Genomic DNA, 19,928 nt, shown 5'->3' on the forward strand with positions numbered 1-19,928 from the left:
CCTCCCCCCGCCTCCGCCGGGGCCGCCCCCCGGCCGAGCGCCGCCCGCCCCGTTAAGAGGCGCCGCCCGCGGCCCGGCGCCGCCCCGCCATGCCGCTGCCCGCCCTGCTCTGCCTCTGCGCGGCCGCCGCCGCCTCCTTCAGCGGCCACGGGGACTACCGCCTGGCCGGGCTCTTCCCGCTGCACGCCGCGGGGCCGCTGGTGCGCGTCTGCGACGAGTGAGTCCCGCTCCCCCGCGCCGCCCCGCTCCCCACGAACCGGCGGGGCTTTTCCCCCCGAACCGGTGGGGTATTTCCTCCCGAAAACCACTTTTGCGTTCACGCAGCGCCGCTGCCTTCAAAAGCCACGGCTACTGCCTGTCGCAAGCCCTGCGCTTCACCGTGGAGGAGATCAACAACTCCAGCGCGCTGCTGCCCAACGTCACGCTGGGCTACGACCTGTACGACACCTGCTCGGAGCCCGCTGGGCTCCTCGCTGCGCTGCACGCCATGGCCCGCACCGGCACGCGCATGGTGGAGGCGCTGCCCGCCTATGGCCGCTACGAGCCCGCGGCGGTGGCCGTTGTCGGGCCCGACAGCAGCCAGCTGGCCCTCACCACGGCTGCCCTCCTTGGCGTCTTCCTCGTACCACAGGTAAGCGCGGCTCCCCTGGCATGCCAAGGAAAGGGATCCCGAGGAAGGGGCTGAGGGAGGAGCCAGGCTGTGCTGGAAGCGCAGCCCTTCCACGCACGCATTGGCGCGGGGCCCCTTCCCAGGCACTGTGGGCTGGCAGGCAGGAATCGCGGCTGGCTCGCTGTCCTTCCAAAGTTTCTCCCGCAGCAGCACGCTGGGCTCCCGGTCTGCTGCCAGCCCAGCCCTGCCTCTTCAGGAGACGGGCTGCCGGTGCCGTTAGCTCGTAGGGTGCTGCTGTCTCCTGGCTCCCTTTGCAGATCAGCTACGAAGCCTCCCTGGCGACGCTGAGCCTGAAGCGGTTCTACCCCTCGTTCCTGCGCACCATTCCCAGCGACAGACAGCAAGTGAGGGCCATATTCCTGCTGCTGCAGCAGTTTGGGTGGACTTGGGTCGCTCTGCTGGGCAGCGACAACACCTACGGGAGGGACGGCATGGATGCCCTCTACAAGCTGCTGACCGCAAGCGACGTGTGCGTTGCCTACCGAGGCATCATCCCTACCAACAAGGACGCCAGCAGCCCGGAGCTCCACAGCCTGGCCAGAATCCTCACGGATGTCAGGGTGAACGTCACCATCGTCTTCTCCAACAGGCGAAGCGCCCGCCCTTTTTTTGAAGTGATGGTCCAGAAGAACGTCACGGGCATGGTGTGGGTGGGCTCCGAAGACTGGTCGTTAGCCCAGACAATCTGGCAGGTGCCCGGCATCCAGAGAATCGGCTCGGTGATCGGGATGTCAGTTGAGAAGACCGCATCTGCGATGCTGGAACGCTTTGAATCCTGGAAGAGGGCAGACGAAAGTGCTACGGCAGAACGTGCCAGCAGCACGGGGGCAGGCGAGGGAACCAGAGGGAATGCCCGGCTGGACTGTGTCCAGTGCTGCACTGACTGCCACTCGCTTGCCACTGCCCCAGACATGTATGATGCTCAAGGCTCCTTCAACGTATACTCAGCTGTGTATGCTGTAGCCCATGGCCTCCACGACCTGCTGGGCTGCGCCTCGGGCGTGTGCAGCAAAGGCACGGTCTATCCCTGGCAGGTAAGAGCAACACGAGGAAGGATCTTCCTTCTGGAAGAGGATCCATGAGGATCCTTCCTCACGGGGCCAGATTTACCCCTTGTGTCCAGGGGTCTTCTGTCCCTCTGAAAGGCTCGTGTCCCAGCTGAAGAGCCTCGTGGGCTTCAGCCACCTGTCAGTCAAAGCAGCCTGGACCTCAACTCAGACTCCTGCCCTAGATCACTTCTGTTCCTTCACCCCCAGCCCCGCGCAGAAACCTGGAAGGGACTTTCTGCAGCTGGGCACACGCTAGCTGTCGGGGAGCTGGAGAGAGGAGCCAGAGCAGAGAAGGGGCCCTCTAGCATATCGCGCTCCGGAGACAAGGCGCTCCTCAGCGGGAGCCTCCTCATTGGGAACGGCCCTTCTCTTCCTCTCGTTTTGCAGCTCCTACAAAAAATCAGGCAAGTCAACTTCACCCTGTACAGGAGCCGCATCTCTTTCGACGCCAACGGGGACATTCATAAAGGCTACGACATCGTCATGTGGAACTGGAGTGGCCTGAGCTGGGCTTTCGATGTGATAGGAACCTTCAGCACGAATCCCGACAGGCTGAGCATTGACCGGAGCAAAATCCTGTGGCACACAAAAGATCACCAGGTACTGGTCTGCACCCGGATCTTATTTATTGCTTACTGCCAAGCCCGCTGCATCCCCAGCACCACCAGCTCTGGGGGACTTACTCCCAGCAGGACAAAAACGAGGGCAGACAGAGGTGGTATGGGGGGTAATCCGCATTCTGAGTATCGCCTTTTGTTCTTCTGACAAACAAGCAGGACACATGAACAAAACAGGCTCCCAGGTCCTACTTTTATCTTTAACAGGTCTCATTTTTTCCCCACCTCCATAAGAAACAGAACGTGGCGAGCTGTCGGCTCCTGCCTCATCTGTCTGGAAAGCCGGCAGCGAGCTGCCCGAGTGCTGCCAGGCCCAGGCCTGGTGCTCGGTGAGGTGTCCCGTTGCCTGACCCTCGCCGTGCTCCCGACAGGCTCCTACCTCGGTGTGCTCCGAGGCCTGCCATCCTGGGGAGAGGCGGCTGCAGCAGAGCCGCCACCGATGCTGCTTCAGCTGCGTGGCCTGTCCAGCAGGAACCTTCCTGAACAGATCTGGTCAGTACACCCCCGGGGGCTGCTCCCTGCCCTTCCTTCTCGCCTGGCTCCGCGCCCGCACCCTGCCTCCTCCTCCCTTCAGCCCCTTGCTTCTGCCTCGCGGTTCTCCCAGCCTCTTCCCTGCTGCTCCCGCTTCCTCCCTGTGGTCAGTAAACACCTCCGCGCTGCCCTGAACGCGGTCATTCCGACTCCCGTTTGCTCACCCGTGGGTATGCAAAGCCCCTGCCCTGTGCGTTCCGGGGAGTGCTGCCCACAGCCGGGCCCACGCCAGCGGAGACGGCACCGGCACAGCCCCTTCTCCCGCAGCCAGAGGACAAGGGACGTCCGGCCCGACAGCTGCTTCCTGCACCACATCCTCTGGGAGGGAAATTCAATCCAGTGGTTGCCTTTGTGCCTGAGATGGCGCTCGGGGCTTCCGCACTACGCAGTCACCAGCAGCTGGCATATGGAAATGTCCCTTGCCTGGGACAGGTGGCAGGAATCTGCTGTCTCAGAGCTACTAGCCACAATGACAAACCCCTTGGTGGCAGCTGGTCACTCGGCAGCCTCGGCCCACACTCGGGCTAAGGGGCTGGGAACGGCCAGCTCCAGTAACGGCGGAGCAGGGAGCCACCAAACACTGCTCTCCCACAGCCCCGCCTGTGGAAGGGGGCTGCCACAGACCCTTCCCAGCCTTGGCAGGTTACTGCTGCGTGCCCAAGCCCCTTCCCGCTCACAGCCCATGCGCTCCTGAGCCTCGACTCACGCCGCTGAGCTCCCGGGGGCCTCACACCTCCCAGCACAAGCAGTGGACTTTTGGGAAGTCCACTGGGAGGACTTTTTGGAAAAGAGCCGCCTCTGGTCCCCAAGGCTTGGAAGCACCCAAGGGGAAGCAGCAGGGTGGGAGTGGGAAGCTCTCACCGAGCACCCAGGGGGCTGTGAGGGCGCTCCGCTGGGGCAGATCTCTTACCGGGGTCCGTGGTGTGCGAGGTGCCCGTCACCGCCTGGGCTCGTGTCCTCCGCAGATGTCTACAGCTGCCAGTCCTGCGGGGCGGACGAGTGGGCCCCGGCGGGCAGCGAAGCTTGCTTCAACCGGACCGTCGAGTTTCTGTCCTGGTCCGAGCCCGTCTCCTGGGCGCTGCTAACCCCCGCCGTGCTTCTCCTGCTGCTCATGGCGGGGCTGGCCGTCCTCTTCGCCCTGAACGCCTCCACGCCGGTGGTCAAGGCCGCAGGCGGGAAGATGTGCTTCCTGATGCTGGGCTCCCTGGCCTGCGCCTGCAGCAGCGTCTTCTGCTACTTCGGCGAGCCCACGCGGCAGGCGTGCCTGCTGCGCCTCCCGCTCTACGCCATCGGCTTCACCCTCTTCCTCTCGTGTGTCGCGACCCGCTGCTGCCAGCTTCTCTGCATCTTCAGGCTGAACGCGCGCTGGCCGGCGCTCCCCGGGGCCTGGCTGCGGCGCGGGGGGCCGCCGCTCTTCATCGCCGCCAGCACGGCGGCGCAGGCGGCGCTGTGCCTGGCCTCGGAGGCCGCCAGCCCCTCGGTGCCGCGGCGGGACTACGGCGTGTCGGCCGAGCGGGTGGTGCTGGAGTGCGGTGTGGCGGGCGGGGCGGCCGCCGCCGCCTACCCCGCGCTGCTCAGCCTGGGCTGCTTCGCGCTCAGCTACGCGGGGAGGGACCTGCCCGCCGCCTACACCGAGGCCAAGTGCCTGGCCTGCGGGCTGCTGCTGCACCTGGCCGCCACCGCCGCCGCGCTCTGCACGCGGGGCGCCTTCCGCGGCCGGGCGGCGGCGGCGGCGCAGGTGCTGGGCGCGCTCGGCACGCTCGGGGCGCTGCTGGGCGGCTACTTCCTCCCGCGGGCCTTCGTCATCCTGCTGCGGCCGCGCCGCAACACGCCCGAGCACTTCCAGGCCGCGATCCAGCGCTACACGCGGCGCCTGGCGGCCGCCTGACCCACCGCCGCCGCCGCGCCGGGCCCCGGGGACGCGCGTCACTTCCGGCGCGCCGGCAGCCGCCGCGTCCTGGCGCTGCCGAGATGGCGGCGGCGCGCGGGGCCCGGTAGCGGCGCGGCCATGGCGGCGGCGGCGGCGCACAGCGTGCGCGTGCTGCGGGAGCTGAACCGGCAGCGCGCGGCGGGGCAGTTCTGCGACGCGACGCTGGGCGTGGGCGGGCGGGAGTTCCGCGCGCACTGGCCGGTGCTGGCCAGCTGCTCCCGCTTCTTCCGCGCCCGCGGCCCCGGCGGGCCGGTGGCGCTGCCCGAGGGCCTGGCCGACACCTTCCAGCTCCTCCTCGACTTCTTCTACACCGGCCGCCTGGCGCTCACGGCGCACAACCGCGCCCGCCTGCTGGCCGCCGCGCAGCAGCTCGGCGTGCCCGACGCCGTGGCGCTCTGCCGCGCCTTCCGCCCCGCCGCGCCCCGACAGCGGCCCGCCGCGCCGCCGCCCCGAGCCGCCCGGCAGAGCCGGACCCCGCGGCCCGCGCTGCCCCCGCAACCCGGCGGCCCCGCGGTGCGTGAGGGGGACGGGAGCGGGGCGGGGAGGGGGGAACCGGGAAGGGGTCGCCGTCCGGCGCGGGAGCACGGTGACGGGCGCCTGTTCCCTCGCAGGCCACCCCCCCGGGCCCGGAGGAGGCGGCGGCGGGCGACGCCGATTCCCTTCCCGAGAAAAAGGCCCCGCGGAGCAACAAGACCCCCTCCCCGGGGAAGGCGCCCGGCAGCGCGGGGGCGGCGGGGCCGCCGGGCGGCGGCAAAGGGACAGCGGGGCCGGCCGAGTGCCCCACGTGTCACAAAACCTTCCTCAGCAAATACTACCTGAAAGTGCACAACAGGTAACGGCTCCGGCGTCTCCTTCCCCGTGCGGCCGCGCCCGGGCCAGAACCGGAGGTTTGTGCCGCCCGCGGCAGCGCTGCTGGGAGCCGGGGCGGTTCGTACCTCCAAAACGCTTCCGAGAGCCACAACTGTCCCGGGTTCCGCTCTCAGGGCTGGGAGCCAGACTGGCTCAAAAAGGCACCATCGAGGGGCTTTTCCAGGGAACGTGCCGGCCAGAGGCCGACAACGGCAAATAGTCCCGGGCTGTCAAAATCAGCATGAGCTGCAGCGTCGTGGGGAGCGTGCCGGCACAGCCGGGCACTGCAAGGAGCTTCGGGGCTGGAAACTGGGAGCAAAGCGGGCACCTGCGGAGAGGGCACGAGCTCCAGCTTCGCTCTTCCCAAGGGGTGAACCTTGGCCCTGGGAAATAGAGGTTTTGCGGAGCACAGCGGGCCCTGACAGCTTGGCTGCGCTCCGGTGGGATCGGCAGAGCTGGCGTCAAAGGCGGCTTTTGGGCGACTGTGATGTGGGTGCTGGGGGGCATAAAGCTGCCCGGGCCTTCCCCCTCCCTTCCCAGTGCCCTGGCCGGGTCTGTTCGTGCGTCTCTACCGTTGGACTGGCAGTGACGGATGCTCTCCGTTTGCGTTCCCCCTAGGAAACACACTGGAGAAAAGCCATTTGAATGTTCCAAATGCGGCAAATGTTATTTTAGAAAAGAGAATCTCCTGGAACACGAAGCCAGAAACTGCATGAACCGATCCGAGCAGGTACGCCTGGGAAGCTGCCACCGGCGGTTGGGAAAGCAGATGCCGTTTTGCAGGAGCGGGATTAGAGCCTGTTTCCAGCCACAGCCCGCATCACCCTCACCTGCCGACCAAAAACCCCTCATCACCACTGCGCGGCACGCAACTAACGAGTCAGTTACCAGACAACTCTCGTTTTGCCTGTTTTTTCAAGCACACGAGGATGATCTTTGTACCATAAAAGATCCAGATCGCCGTGGGCGCGGGTGAAACATCACACTGGGTCCCAGCACCCGCGTGCCACGCACCGGTCTGAGCTGCAGGCTTCGCGCTGGACTCTTGTTCCGCGGAAGCCGATGCCTCCCCCTCTGTTGCAGGTTTTCACGTGCTCGGTCTGCCAGGAGGTGTTCAAGAGGCGAATGGAGCTGCGGCTGCACATGGTGTCGCACACGGGGGAGATGCCGTACAAGGTCAGCAGCGTCCGCCACCGCCGTCCCTGCAGACCGCAGCTGGGTGCTGGCATGAAGGAGGAGGGGGAGAGCCTTTCTGTGCTGGGGCAGCCTGGGCCGCTCCCTTCCCGGTCTGCGGCAGCGCGCTGAGGGTCGTTCCCCATCTCTGAGCCCAAACGTGCTCCAGGGAGGCACCAAAGCCAGGCACTTCCTGCGGCCTTACCAGGGATCCGTGTTCCATGTCCGAACAGTGCTCCCCGGCGCCGCCAGTCCTCTCCTTGTGCCAAAACCAGTTTGGGGGGCGGCTGGAAGCTGACCCTCCTCTCCTGTCTTCCAGTGCTCCTCCTGCGCCCAGCAGTTCATGCAGAAGAAGGACCTGCAGAGCCACATGATAAAGCTGCACGGCGCGCCGAAGCCCCACGCGGTACGGGGAGTGGGCGGGCAGCAGTGGGCTCTTGGGAGGGAGAGAGACCTGCGCTCAGGCCCTGCCTGCAGAGCAGCGCCCACCGTCCCGCCTGGCGCTGTTGAGCGAGGCAGGTTTGTTGGGTACGGAGCAGCCCTTGCCATCTTGGCTTACAGAGCCAAGTACCAACCAGCGTTTTGCTCTTGTCAGGCTGTCTTGTCCCGTAAGGTGCCTTGGGGCTGGGGGTGCTGCCACGGGGAGCCCCAGCGCAGCCGCGAGGGTGGAGGGGTGGGTCTGGGGCGGCAAGCGGGTCTGCCGCGAACCGCGCCGGGCGAGCCGCCTAACCCCGCGCTCTCCTGTGGCCTTGCAGTGCTCCACCTGCTCCAAGTGCTTTCTGTCTCGGACAGAGCTGCGCCTGCACGAGGCCTTCAAGCACCGGGGAGAGAAGCTGTTTGTCTGCGAGGAGTGCGGGCACCGGGCCTCCAGTCGCAACGGCCTGCAGATGCACATCAAGGCCAAGCACAGGTACGAGGTGACTGGCGTCCTCCCCTGCCTCCGCTTCCCCCGCTGAGGGCCCGGCTGGGTGGTGCTGGGGGAGCAGCTGGCTGGAGGGCAGCAAGCACCCCCTGTAGCAGAGGTGCTGGGCTGAAACTTCTGCCAGAAATCAGGTGAGGGGCCGATGGCATTCTGCTTTCTTCCCTTCCAAAGGAAGCGCAGACTGTCAGCACTCCCTCTGAGTGTGCCACCGTAGTAGTGCCAGCGATGACCGAAGCTCATCAGCTCGGCTAATCCGTGTTACTGAAGCGGCGAGTGTGCGGCAGCTCACCGTGTTCATCCTTAGCATTCTGTTTCCCGGGCTGGTTATAGCTCCCTCGGGGCTGAAAGCTCCACAGCTCAGGAGCCCGTGGCTGCAGAATAGCATTCGTGGGCCTCCAAAATACTTTACTTTGAGAGGGGATGAAGTCAGATCTAATTACAATAAGTTTGGGTGAGGAGCAGCAGCTAACTCGAGGGGCTGAAGCTGGCGAAGGCAGAGATGGAGGTAACGTTCCACCTGCCCGCAGGAATGAGCGGCCCTATGTTTGCGAGTTCTGCCACCACGCCTTCACGCAGAAAGCCAACCTCAACATGCACCTGCGCACGCACACTGGCGAGAAGCCCTTCCAGTGCCACCTCTGCGGCAAGACCTTCAGGACACAAGGTATCTGCCTGGGCACGCAGCTGGGGCTGGTGCTGCCGAGCGCAGCGCTCGGGTATCCAGGACCTCCCGAAAGCAGCCGTGCTGCAAAGCCTGCCTTCTGCCGGCTTTCCCCGGGGAGCGAAGCCTCGCTTTGTGAGCGTGTGGTAACCCCGAGGAAGGCACGTTCCCGGTGTCTCCGTTACCCTCACAGCACAAAAGAGGAAGAAATCAATGATTTTTTCCCCAGTAGCGGACAGCCTGGAGCAGCAGGCCGTGGCTTGTACCGCTTCTAAGGCTCTTAACGAGCCTGGCACAGACTAACCACACCACACACACACGGTCTTCTCTGCGGCGTGGCACGTACCTGAGCCCCAGGACGGGGGCTCGTGCCACACCGCTGACCCGCGGCTCTCTCCCCCTGCAAACGGCAGCGAGCCTGGACAAGCACAACCGGACCCACACCGGGGAGCGCCCCTTCAGCTGCGAGTTCTGCGACCAGCGCTTCACGGAGAAGGGGCCGCTGCTGAGGCACATCGCCAGCCGGCACCAGGAGGGGCGGCCCCACTTCTGCCAGATCTGCGGGAAAACGTTCAAAGGTAATGGCCGGGGCATCTTCCCGAGCTGTCCTCCTCTCTGCGGGGCGGGTTAGCGTCCCTGCGAGCGTGCGCAGCGCGGTGCCGCCGCCAACGGGCTCCGGCTTCCCTTCCCAGCTGTCGAACAGCTGCGCGTCCACGTCCGCCGGCACAAGGGCGTCAGGAAGTTTGAGTGCACCGAGTGCGGCTACAAGTTCACACGGCAGGTGAGGCGTTCCCTACTGCTGGGACCACTGCGGAGCGCGCTGTGCCGGGGAGCCGGCCCTCACCACGCCCCTGGTCGAGCCTCTTCCTTTTGCAGGCTCACCTGAGGCGCCACATGGAGATTCACGATCGAGTGGAGAATTACAACCCCCGGCAGCGGAAGCTGCGGAACCTGATCATCGAGGACGAGAAGGCCGTGGTGGTGGCGCTGCAGCCGCCCCCGGAGCTGGAGGTGGGCTCGGCCGAGGTGATCGTGGAGTCCCTGGCCCGCGGCTCGCTGTCCGAGGAGCTCCCTGTACAGAGACTCTGCTCAAACGAGAACTTCCCAACGGCGGATGCGATGGAGCAATCCCTGATTATAACGACCATCCCTGAAGACTGTGAAACATAGCGCGGCCGCCGGCACGCGTCCTTCCTGCCAAAACACAATAAAGCGTTAGGCTGGAGCCGCTCCCTGCTGCGCTCGTTCTTTCCGAGTCGTGCAGCTGCCCCTTCCCCTCCCTCCCGCAAAGCTCCCAGCCCAGGCTGCAGGGAAACGACGTTGTGAGTAAGTTGTAACGGGGTCTCAAGCGAAGGTACTGGGAACGGCTGCTGAAATAAATGTGCGCTGCATGGGGCAGAGTGGGACTGACGGCTCCGTGCATGTCGTGCTGCGAGTTGCTTTTGTACGAGCTGGCTTTTTGCAGCCGGCGCTGCGCTCGCCTCCCCTTCCTGCCTCCCGTTCCCTCCGGCGCGCTCGCCCTGCGCCAGCCGTTCTGCCGTTGAGTCGGAGAGTGCCGGACTACAGCCCACCTTCCTCCAGGGAGCGCAGCTCTGCCCCTTCACTTAAACGTTTGCTGAAAGGATCGTCTCCTGTTAAGTTGGTGCCTTTTTCTGCTTTCTCCTGTCGAGCTGCTGCTAATTGCTGTTTCTTTACCGCGTTACAGGTGGAGCATGACCCGCATCTTCTCACTGCGCAACTAATTTAACTGTTACTTAAACACGGTATCTCAGGGAGCTGGACAATGCTCCGAGCTCCTCTTTGCAGGTGTGGTGCTTTACATTTGTCTGAAATAACACGACCCAGAGCTGCCGTGACACTGAGAACCATTTCCTGAGCGTTCCCAGGGTGGGGGAAGATCACCAAGTGTACCCACATGCCCCGAAACCGCAGCCGCGCTCTCTCCCCTTGCCCTCTCTCTTACTCACCGAGACGGGGGAAAGTTTCCGGTTTAAAGGCACCTCAGGCCTAGAATGAGGAACGCCGCGGTAAAAACCTGCTCCGTTCATCTCCCCCAGACACGACTGAGAGATTTACGTAACGTGTTTTATTTAACTTGACTGCTGCAAGTAAATTGAAAACAAACTACGAGAATAAAAATACATTATCTGTAAATGTAAAATGCCTTTGTTTCAAAGGATGGTATTTCGACTGTACTCAAAGATCCGGACACAATGAATTTTACAAAAAATAAATACAGATCCTTAACTGTTCAGCCCGCTGGGGAGTTTGGGGGGGCGGGTCCAGCAGCACTACGGCATGAGACACGGCGTGCGTTCTATTTATAGCTCAGCATAAATACTTCAGTCTGCAGCGCGAGTTCGGCTGCGCGGCGCGCACCGTCTCTCCCCGGGCACGACACGGCGCCACGGGGATGGGCTGCCTCGGCCTCACGGGCCGGCGCGGCAGGATGCGCCGTTACGCCCAGAGACCAAGGAGCCGCCCCGAACCACGGGCCCCGTGACCCCCCCGCGCCCCAGCCCGCGGCAGCGCCGGGGAGGGTTCGCACCGCGAGGCTGCCGATGCTCCGCCGGCGCGCGGCGTTTCAAGGCACTGTCAAAGTTCAGACTTGGAGAACAGCCCAGATTTCACGAGCAGCTTTCCCAGTCCCACAGCTGAGGAGCGTGGCATGGAACAGCATTCAAGGCAAAACAGAGCTTTTTTAAAGCTGTGAAGACGCTGATGTCGCGGAGATGGGGCTCGGACACTGTTCACAGGCGAGCCAGAAGGCGCACAGTCAAGTACCCGGGCTTCCCATCTCTGCACTGAGTTTAAATTCAACTTTTTTTCTATTGGTTAAAAATGAAAGGCAGAAAAAGTGAACGCATCCAGCCAGCACTCCGGCCGTTGACACTTTACAGTTTTCCCAAAGGTGCGACACTCGTTTTCCGAGAGCCGTACTGCGGTTTTAGCTGTTCGCTTGTTCAAGAGACATTCCACGAGTAAACGGCACGCAGCTCCTCTCCAGCTACGGTACATCGGGGATGCACAGCCCAAGCGAGCGCTCACCTGGGTGAGTATAAAGGCAAATCTTCTCACAGGCCAAAAAACCCAGCAAACCCCAAACAAAAAGAAGCAAAAAAACCCTAAAATAACTACCTTTCAATCCGCAACACTCTGGCTAACACCTACACCTTGGCCAAAACACCTCAGAGGCATTTTCCGATTGCCCAAATCCCGAGAGCTCCTGCAAAGCAGAGGCGTGACGGGCACGAGACCCCTCCGAAGGTCCGGTGGGTTCCTTCGCACGAGGTGGTGCGTTTGAAAGTCATCCTGCATCACGGGGCCTTAGCTCTGCGGCGCACCTCCCAAGGAAGCTGCGCTCACCTTTCCCAGTAAGTTGTTTTTTCCCTAAAACAGTACAATGCCGACTTAGCTCCTCCGAAACGATGAAGAAATAAAAACTCGCCCTCGCTGCACGGGGCCTGTGTGCCCCACCCAGCGCACCGTCCGAGAGCTCGGCACAGGAGAACCGACAGCAAACAGCCCTGCCACCAGCAGCGGCTTCTCCTGCCCGGTCCAGCCCCGCGGAGCGGGAAGGGAGAACGGTTCCCCCGAGGGCGGCAGCGGCAGCCCCAGGAGCCGCTCCGCGGGGCAGCAAGAGGGGTACTCGCCTCTCCCCTTCCCCCTGCAGGAGGGCGCAGCCGCAGGGATCAGAAATGAAAAGAACCTGGCTGTGGGAACGTGATTAGAAGACAAATAAGGGCATTTCTTCTTAGGAGGAAAAAGTGCTTTTCTGGGAAGGAGTGGAACACGAGTAAATGCAAAAGTTGAAATGCTGCAACTTAATAAAACCCCACCAAAATACAGGAACAACTGAAGTTCTGACAAAGGGAAAGGTGAAGCTTCATAACGCAGCCTCGGTGAGATCCCTGCTACAGGACGCCGGTTCCTTCTGAAGGCACGGACGGGAATCGGGGGCCACGTTCCTGTATGAACCTCTCACCCCTAAGAGACCTCCAGCTCCTGCAAGAAGGCCTGTCCCCCCTCTAACCACGCAGAGGAAGACGTGCACAGGAGGTCCATCATCCTCTGTGGCACAGGACAGAGGCGGGGGTCTAGACCACCATCCTGCCACAGACCCCTCCCAAAAAAGGAACCGAAGGAAGGAGCCTGGAGGCAAACTAAGCGTTACGGGCACAGGAGCTCCCAGCGAAAGGTGGCCGACCAAAAGCTGTAAGCTGCGGCGCTGCAGTGACGCTCAACGCAATGGCTTTCCTCAGAGTTCACCTCCTGGGTCTCCCCTGGGCAGCACGGCGCCTGCTCCCACCCCGGAGAAGGGCCGAGGGATGCCGCAGCGGAGCCCTTACTGTCCGCCAGCTGCGGTTCCGCAGCAGCGAGTCAAACATTCGGAGTTTTCACTCCCTCTATGATCAGTACGTTTTTGTTTCCAAGCGCTGGTTTGCCTCTGCCTTCTCTTGAAGCCACACCAGTTCTGGATAACCAACTCCCATCCAGGCAGGGGGACAGCGCCTGCCCCTGCTAACGAAGCTCGTTAAGGTTCTGGTTGTGAAGGTTTTGGTGCTGCCTATTCAAGTTGATAGTGTTGTCCAGCGTGATGCTGTCATCCTCCTGCATGGTTTCCGGCATGAACTGCCGGAATATGCTGACGCTACCGTGCCAGAAGATGGGCTCGGGGAGTTGGCCCACCACGCTCCATGTCCGCGTCTCCGGGTCGTAGGCTTCCAGGACATCCGAGAGTTCAAAGGTGTTGTCGTAGCCACCGGAGACGTAGAGCTTCCCGCCCAGCACGGCCACACTGCCCCCAACGTGAACCTGCAATTTAAGAATAAATACGATTAGAAAGGAGGGTTCTGCCCAGTCAGGCAGACAACAAAGGGCTCGGGTGCTGTCCTGCAACTGCTCGCTCAGACGGGGCTCTGTGCCCACCAGCGGCTCTGAACCAAACACTGGGAACAGACAGTTTTCCAGCTTCGCCCAGCTCTCGCCTGCTGGGCCCACACTCGGCTTCACAATCACGGACCGAGCTCTTTTCCAGGTGGCTGTGATACACCCAAGTGCACTCCATCTGCAAGGGCTTGTAGCCTAAAGAGCAGCTGGTTCACCAAAGGTAATTGAAGCCGATTTTTAACCCCGATGGGCACCTCGTGGGTCGTAAGCACCCTACCTGGAGCATGGCAGGGATTTTATCCCATTCATTCTTCACTGGATTGTAAACGTCCACTTCAGCCGAGTCGTCTCTGTGGGAGATAACACAAAATTGCTCTTCTGCATTCTAAAAGCCTCCTGCCCTGCAAAGCCCGAAGTTCAACAGCCTGAAATGCCACCATGGGCACTTCTGCCCCAATCCCACCACATATATCGGAGACCAAAGCGTTCCTGTACAAAGATGCAGGTCTCAGTGCAAACCCAGCCTGCGGCGTGGGCTTCTCCGGGCCAGCAGTGACACCCAACCCCAGAAAACCTCTCTGCTGCACCCCTTCCCGCGAAGGCGGCTGGCACAGACACTGTGCACGTTCCATGTATTAGGGCAGGAGCTCTGCCCTCATTCCCAGTGCCAGTGCCAGACATCAAGGAGCCCAAATGCCCCTTGTGAGCTTCTCTCCAGGCAGAGCTACGCACTCTGCACTTCCAGGCGTGCGCCGAGCTGCAGGACGCTGCCTGGGAGGGCAGGCAGACAAGGCGACTGAGACGGAGCAAGCTGACCCCACGTGCTGTTTTCCAGCCCCTCCAGTTGGTCACTCCACCAGAGATGGTGGGACCAGCTGCTCCGCACTGTGAGCCCCACTTGGAGTCCAGCATGTGGCCACCCCACAGCTGGGGCGGAACTCGCTGTGCGACCCCAAGGGCTTTCTCAAATCTGGTCTTTTTTTTACATCTGCACCTATGATGGGAGCGTTCACAGACTCGCCTTCTGCACGTCTGCGTTTCACAGACCGATCTGGCTGCGGTGCCAAGTGCTTCAGGGCCTGGAATTAAAATTACTGCTGTTCTGGAGAGGCTTAAACCTCCAGGCACTTGGAGGCAGCGACATCCCTACTGCTCGAGATCTTCACCAACACCAAATTTAGACGGGCCGAAGGGCTGTGAGCGAGGAGCTGGCGGGGGCAGCGCAATCCCCGCGATGGGAGGGCGACAGCGACAGGTGAGGGATGTTTGCGGCGCAGGAACGCACGCTGCTGACACAAGAATGCAAGAGGACAAGGTCAGGGCAGCTGGAGAAGTGGTGTCAGTCACTCCAAGACAGTCAGTCCTGTTACAGACAGATTCCAAAGGCTGCAAGGAATATTTTACTCTCTTTGTATCTATGTCCCGACTCAAGGTTGGCTCTGGGCAGGATGCAGCTGAAGGCCGAAGCCTCGCTGCTGTGCCACTGTCCTGGTTTTGGCTGGGACAGTTAGTTTTAATTTTCAGCAGCTACAAGAGCTCTGTGTTTGGGATTTAGTCTGGGACTCGTTACGAGAAGAACGCTGACAGCGCACTGATGTTCACAGCTGGTGCTGAGACATCCAGGACCTTTCAGCTTCCCGTGTTTTTGCCAGTGTGCAGGAGCGCAACAGGCTGGGAGGAGCACGGCTGGGACAGAGGGTCCACAACTCCCCTTAGGATCTGAACTTAGACCTGGGATTGAGGGCCAAATTGGCCAACGGAGTATTCCCTCTCATGCAACATCACATCCAGCAAATAGATGAGGGTGGACCGGGAAATTGGGTTCTCTCTCTTCTGAGGGGATTCTCTCGGACTCTCGGAGTTCTCTCTCTCTCTCCCTCTCTTTCTGTTCAAGCCTCCCACTTTTCTGGGATTGCAGTGTTGGGACTTATCTGTTTTGGGATCACTTGTCAGGACAGGACAGGTGCTGGTCACTGGGTGGTTAGCAATTACACTGTGTCTCACTTGTCTGTATATATTATTATCATTATATATAGTCATATATTATTATTACTTTTATATTATTATTAAATTGTTCTTATCTCAACCCACAAGCCTCCTTTCCTTTTCCCCTTTAATTCTCCTCCCCATTCCCCAGGGGCGAGGGAGGGCGAGCAAGCGGCTGTGTGGTGTTTCGTTGCCGGCCAGGTTAAACCACGACAGCAGCTGTATTTATAGTTACAAAACGAGTCCCACTAGAGGGGATCACCAGTCAGGAGCTTTAATCTGAGCTACTAAAACTAACCAAAAAATGAGTTTGAGACTTTTATTTGTAACCTATTCCTCTGCCCTCCAAAGATGATCTTACAGCTTCATAGAGTGCAGCAGCCCACGTGCATGCAGCACGGGAAGCAAGGGGAGAAAAACCTGACCCTGATAATCTCATTAATGAAGCAAATAAAAGGTCTTGGGTAGAAGTTGCTGCTTTACACCAAGCCAGGAGGAGATTAAAAAAAGAGCAGTGTCTGGAGGCCATCAGAGAAGTCTATGTTTGCTCAAAGCCAACACGACAAGATGAAACGCTTCAGCCCTAGCATGCCTCTGAGTGTATTTTTAATTAAGTGGATAACCGAAGCGTTTGCACCACCAGGACAGCTTCAGATGGGTAATTAAGTCCCAGTTTGGAAAGGCACTTAAAAATAGTGACCAATGGTTTCATTTTCAGTCCTCTTATCGCTGCTGAGAGTGGAGGGTGTCCTCTCCTGCGCTACGGTTTAACGTTTTCTTGGAGCTTATGTGCTTATTTATAGCAGCACGGGGGGTGGAGCCAGAAGCCAAGAAAACCGAGCAGTCTATTTCCAAGCAGCGCTGCTGACTTCAGTGACATTTATACCTGGCTGTTCCCCGGCTCCCGGGTTTGGGTTCACGCGTTTTTTTGCAACTCTAAGTGCAGCTCTTTGAGGTCTGGCTACCGCAGACGTGAAGGGAAGTCATGGTGGTTCACAGACCCACCTGCACCATCAGAGGAAGCACTGCTGCAGCACAGCGCTCTCCCACGGCCGCCTGCACAATCCGCACACCTTCCCGGGGAATCCCTGGGCTTGCCCCATGGGGAGGGGGCGCATGGCTCCCGCTGCTCACCTTATGAAGTACATGAGGCCGTTGAGAGTGACGGTCTTCGGGGCGAAGGACCAGGGAGGCAGGTGGCCGCAGTTCACGAGGGACCAGAGGTCGCTGTCGGGGTCGTAGCACTGCATGACCATGGACTCCTTGCCGGCCAGGGAGCCGATGGCAAAGAGCTTGCCACGGCACGAGGTGGTGGAGCAGTTGTCCATGGGATACAGCATGGGCTGCAGGGCCTCCCAGCTGTCCACCGAGTGGTCGTAGCGCTCCGTGCTGTCGGAGGCGATCACGTACAGCAGCCCGTCAAGGACCGTGGAGCTGTGGTATTCTCTGGCTTTCAGCATGGGAGACACCTCCGTCCACTCGTTCACGCTGGAGTTGTACCTCCAGACGCAGTCGTACAGCCGCGACCCGTCCGATCCCCCTGCGGCACAGCACACCGGGTTACAAAGTGTGGATTTACAAAGGGAAGAACTATGGGGCAACGGAGGAGAGGGATCAGGACCGGGAATCTTTGTCACATCTTCCAGCACCACCTTCCCAATACCCACATGCACTTCTCTGCTTCCCGAGGCCGTACGTTATGAAAACGTTTCAGTACTGGGGACCACAGCAGTGCACACCGCCAGGATTTTAACAGAAGTTTTGCACTATTTCTTTCCCAGCAAGCCAGGAAGGATTTCTTCCATATCGTTCCTAGTCTGTACTTAGCCATGACTCAAAACAAGTCTCCCAGGTTTGACCACGTTCACCCTTCCAAATAACTGTTTTCTTCCCCGTTTTGCAACCTCCACTCTGTCACTATTCAGAAGCTGCTGGGATGAAGAGGAGATTCACACTCACCCGCGCCAGGCTGCCGAGGCGGCGTTACCGCTGGCAGCACGGAAACCTCCCAACCGTCCCTGCTGCCCAGCTATGACACTGACACTAAGCAGAACGACCAAAGATCACTGCCAGCAGCAGCCTCGCCGAAGCACGGGGCTTACGGCAGTATCGGCGCCCCCAGACCCGCCTGGGATCGCTCTGGAAAGCTCCCACGGGACGTAAGGGCATTCACACAAACCAGCTGTGCGGGAGCCCATCAGTTTGACAACTTTGCCCCTAAAGCAGACCCTGGTTTTTTGCTGGTGACTAGAGAACAAACAGTTTTCTGTTCACCTGCGTTTGACCTGCCCTTCAAACCTGTCAGCGCATCCCGCATGCCCGGAGCAAGCTCTCGTACAGCGCCCGGTTTCTCAGCCCTCGGTTCCTTACAGCTGCCGCAGGGCTGCTGCTCCAGCTATGGGATGCAGTTCAAAGGAGACATCTACATGCAGATTAACAGGCAAATTTACACATCCATGTCACCTTGACAGAAGTAGTTACAGCCCCAAGGGACCGTGGGGAGGCAGGATGCGTGCTGGGGAAGGTACCGTGACTCACGGGCACCGGCTGGCCGAAGCACCCGGGGCTCTCTGACACACCTCTGCCTCGAGCACGCGCTTGGCCTGTGACTGACGGGGCCCTGAACCCAAACGCCACCTTCGCAGCCAGAAATTCAAAACCCTCTTGAGTCACTCCTGTCCCCCAGTGAGCGATTAGAAAGTTCCACCAGTGCAAGATTTGTGACTTTGGCTCACGTGCTCAGCAGCATTAGTCATGACAAAATATTTCCCAGATTGAGACCAGCTGCTAAATCCAGCACCGACTCCAGGAGTCTCCTCGCCTGTCGTCAGGCAGGAGCCCGAGCAGTTTCTGACTGTGCTACCCCGAGAAAAGCCAAGTCTCGCTGCTAGAACCCGCGTGTTTTCCACGGAAATCTCAACACTGGTGCTTCTGTGTCCCGCACGCCTTACCGGTGACGTAGATGTCATTGCCCAGCGCGGCGACGCTGTAGCCCCCACCCAGGTGCTCGGGGAACTCAGCCAGGTAGCGCCAGTGGCCGGTGCGCGGGTTGTAGCAGTCGACGGTGACGAGCTCGTCGCAGTCGCGGTCGCAGCCGCCGACGAGAACGAGGATCTCGGCCAGGCCGGTGGAGGGCCGGGGCCGCATGCGGGCGCAGGGCCCTCGGTCGTGGCGGTCAAGGCGGGCGGCCTGGAAGTCGCGGGCCTCGCGCAGGAGGCGCAGGCAGGGCGGGCAGCGGGCCACCAGCGGCTCGCCCTCCACGTGGGCCAGCAGGTAGAAGCGGCGCACGAAGGGCAGGCGGACGTGGGCCAGGAGCTGGGGCAGCAGCGGGGCGCGGGCGGCGGGGTCGGCGCGCACCCAGCGCAGCGCCAGCTGGAAGGCGGCCTCCTCCTTGGGGACGCAGAGCCCGTCGTCCCGCAGGTAGGAGAGGAGCCGCGGCAGCGGCAGCCGCTCCAGCTGGGCGCCCAGCTCGCCCACGTGCCGCAGGACGAAGCGGTGGGCGGCAGCCGCCAGTGCCGGGCAGGCGAAGGCCTCGGCGAAGTCCTGCATGTCCAGGGCGTTGGCGGGCTCCAGCTGGCGCGCCAGCCAGGCGCCGCAGGCCTCCTTGACGGCGGGGAACTGCAGCAGGTCGGCGGCGCGCAGCAGGCGCTCCGCGATGTCGGGGCCCAGCCCGCCCACCCGGCCGGTGTAGGCGAAGTCGAGGAGGCGCGCCAGGCACTCGGGCTCCACGCCGTGCAGCCGCACCCGCTCCGCCCGCGACTCCCGCAGCGCCCCGCCAAACATGGCGCGGAAGTAGCCGGAGGCGGCGGCCAGGACGGCGCGGTGCGCCCCGAATTCCCGGCCGCCCGCCACCACCGTCACATCCAGCAGGCTCCGCTCCGCTCGCAGCGCGCTCAGCCCCCGCAGCAGCGACACCGCGTGCGCTGGCTCCCCCGTCGCCGCCGCCGTCCCACCGCTGCCGCTGCCTGTGCTCGCTGCCATGCCGCGCCTGTGGGAGAGCACACGCTGTGTCAACCCTGAGAACAACTTGCAGGAGAGAATGAAGGAAAGGGAGAAAAAGAAAAAAAAAAAAAAAAGAGAAAAAAAAAAAAGAGGAAAGAAAACAGCGGGTTAGGACAGGGAAAAACGTCCTCTGGCCGGGCGGCAGGATAAACTAAACAGCCCTTGAGAACATCCTTCTTCCCCGGTCACAGAGGAGCGGCAGTTGCATAACGCGCTGGCTGCCAGCAGCCTTCCCTGCTTACTCGAGTTACGTTTTTAAGGAGCCCGTGCTGAAGTTTCCCAGGATGAGGGCAGCCTCAGAAGAGCCGGGCAGAGCCCTGTAAGCCCAACACCCCCGGGAGCCCCGTCTCTGCAGGGGGGCACGGCAGGCGCAGCCCCCGCCGCCGTTCGAGGAGGACAGCGAGGTGCTGAGGGGCGTTCGCAGGGCGGCCCCTCCGACCCCCCCGGCCCCGGGGCCGAGGTGCTGCGGTGCCCGTCACCCACGGCGAGGCTTGGCCACGGCTGCGAAACCCAGAGCCCCCCGGAGTCCCGCCAGGCCCCCAGTGCCCAGCAGCCGGCTGCCCCGCCGAGCGCCCCCAGCCCAACAAACACCGAAGGGGCAAAATAAACTCTCCCGAGCTAAACCCGCGGCGTTTTCGGCCTTTCGGG

General features: G+C 61.6%; 3 protein-coding genes across 3 annotated transcripts; 2 read left to right on the top strand and 1 right to left on the bottom strand.

The window, feature by feature from the left end:
* Positions 1 to 89: 89 nt before the first annotated feature.
* TAS1R1 (taste 1 receptor member 1) lies at positions 90 to 4,755 on the top strand. The gene is made up of 6 exons (XM_086625781.1): positions 90 to 217; positions 325 to 631; positions 928 to 1,704; positions 2,107 to 2,319; positions 2,708 to 2,828; positions 3,833 to 4,755. Exons 1-6 carry the CDS (start codon positions 90 to 92, stop codon positions 4,753 to 4,755), a joined length of 2,469 nt encoding a protein of 822 aa, XP_086481907.1.
* Positions 4,756 to 4,875: 120 nt separating this feature from the next.
* On the top strand, positions 4,876 to 9,847 carry ZBTB48 (zinc finger and BTB domain containing 48). Its single transcript, XM_086625784.1, has 10 exons — positions 4,876 to 5,310; positions 5,409 to 5,629; positions 6,265 to 6,376; positions 6,730 to 6,822; positions 7,139 to 7,225; positions 7,575 to 7,729; positions 8,269 to 8,405; positions 8,816 to 8,980; positions 9,095 to 9,183; positions 9,279 to 9,847. The coding sequence occupies exons 1-10, from the start codon at positions 4,876 to 4,878 to the stop codon at positions 9,570 to 9,572; spliced, it is 1,788 nt and encodes a 595-aa protein (XP_086481910.1). The 3' UTR covers positions 9,573 to 9,847.
* A 1,085-nt stretch (positions 9,848 to 10,932) lies between these two features.
* On the bottom strand, positions 10,933 to 19,259 carry KLHL21 (kelch like family member 21). The gene is made up of 4 exons (XM_086625656.1): positions 18,230 to 19,259; positions 16,413 to 16,818; positions 13,570 to 13,642; positions 10,933 to 13,217 (listed from the first exon to the last, which is right to left on the bottom strand). Exons 1-4 carry the CDS (start codon positions 19,257 to 19,259, stop codon positions 12,924 to 12,926), a joined length of 1,803 nt encoding a protein of 600 aa, XP_086481782.1. The 3' UTR covers positions 10,933 to 12,923.
* Between the last annotated feature and the right edge of the window lie 669 nt (positions 19,260 to 19,928).

This window comes from Tauraco erythrolophus, chromosome 23, assembly GCF_009769465.1.
Source record: "Tauraco erythrolophus isolate bTauEry1 chromosome 23, bTauEry1.pri, whole genome shotgun sequence".
NCBI lineage: Eukaryota > Metazoa > Chordata > Aves > Musophagiformes > Musophagidae > Tauraco > Tauraco erythrolophus.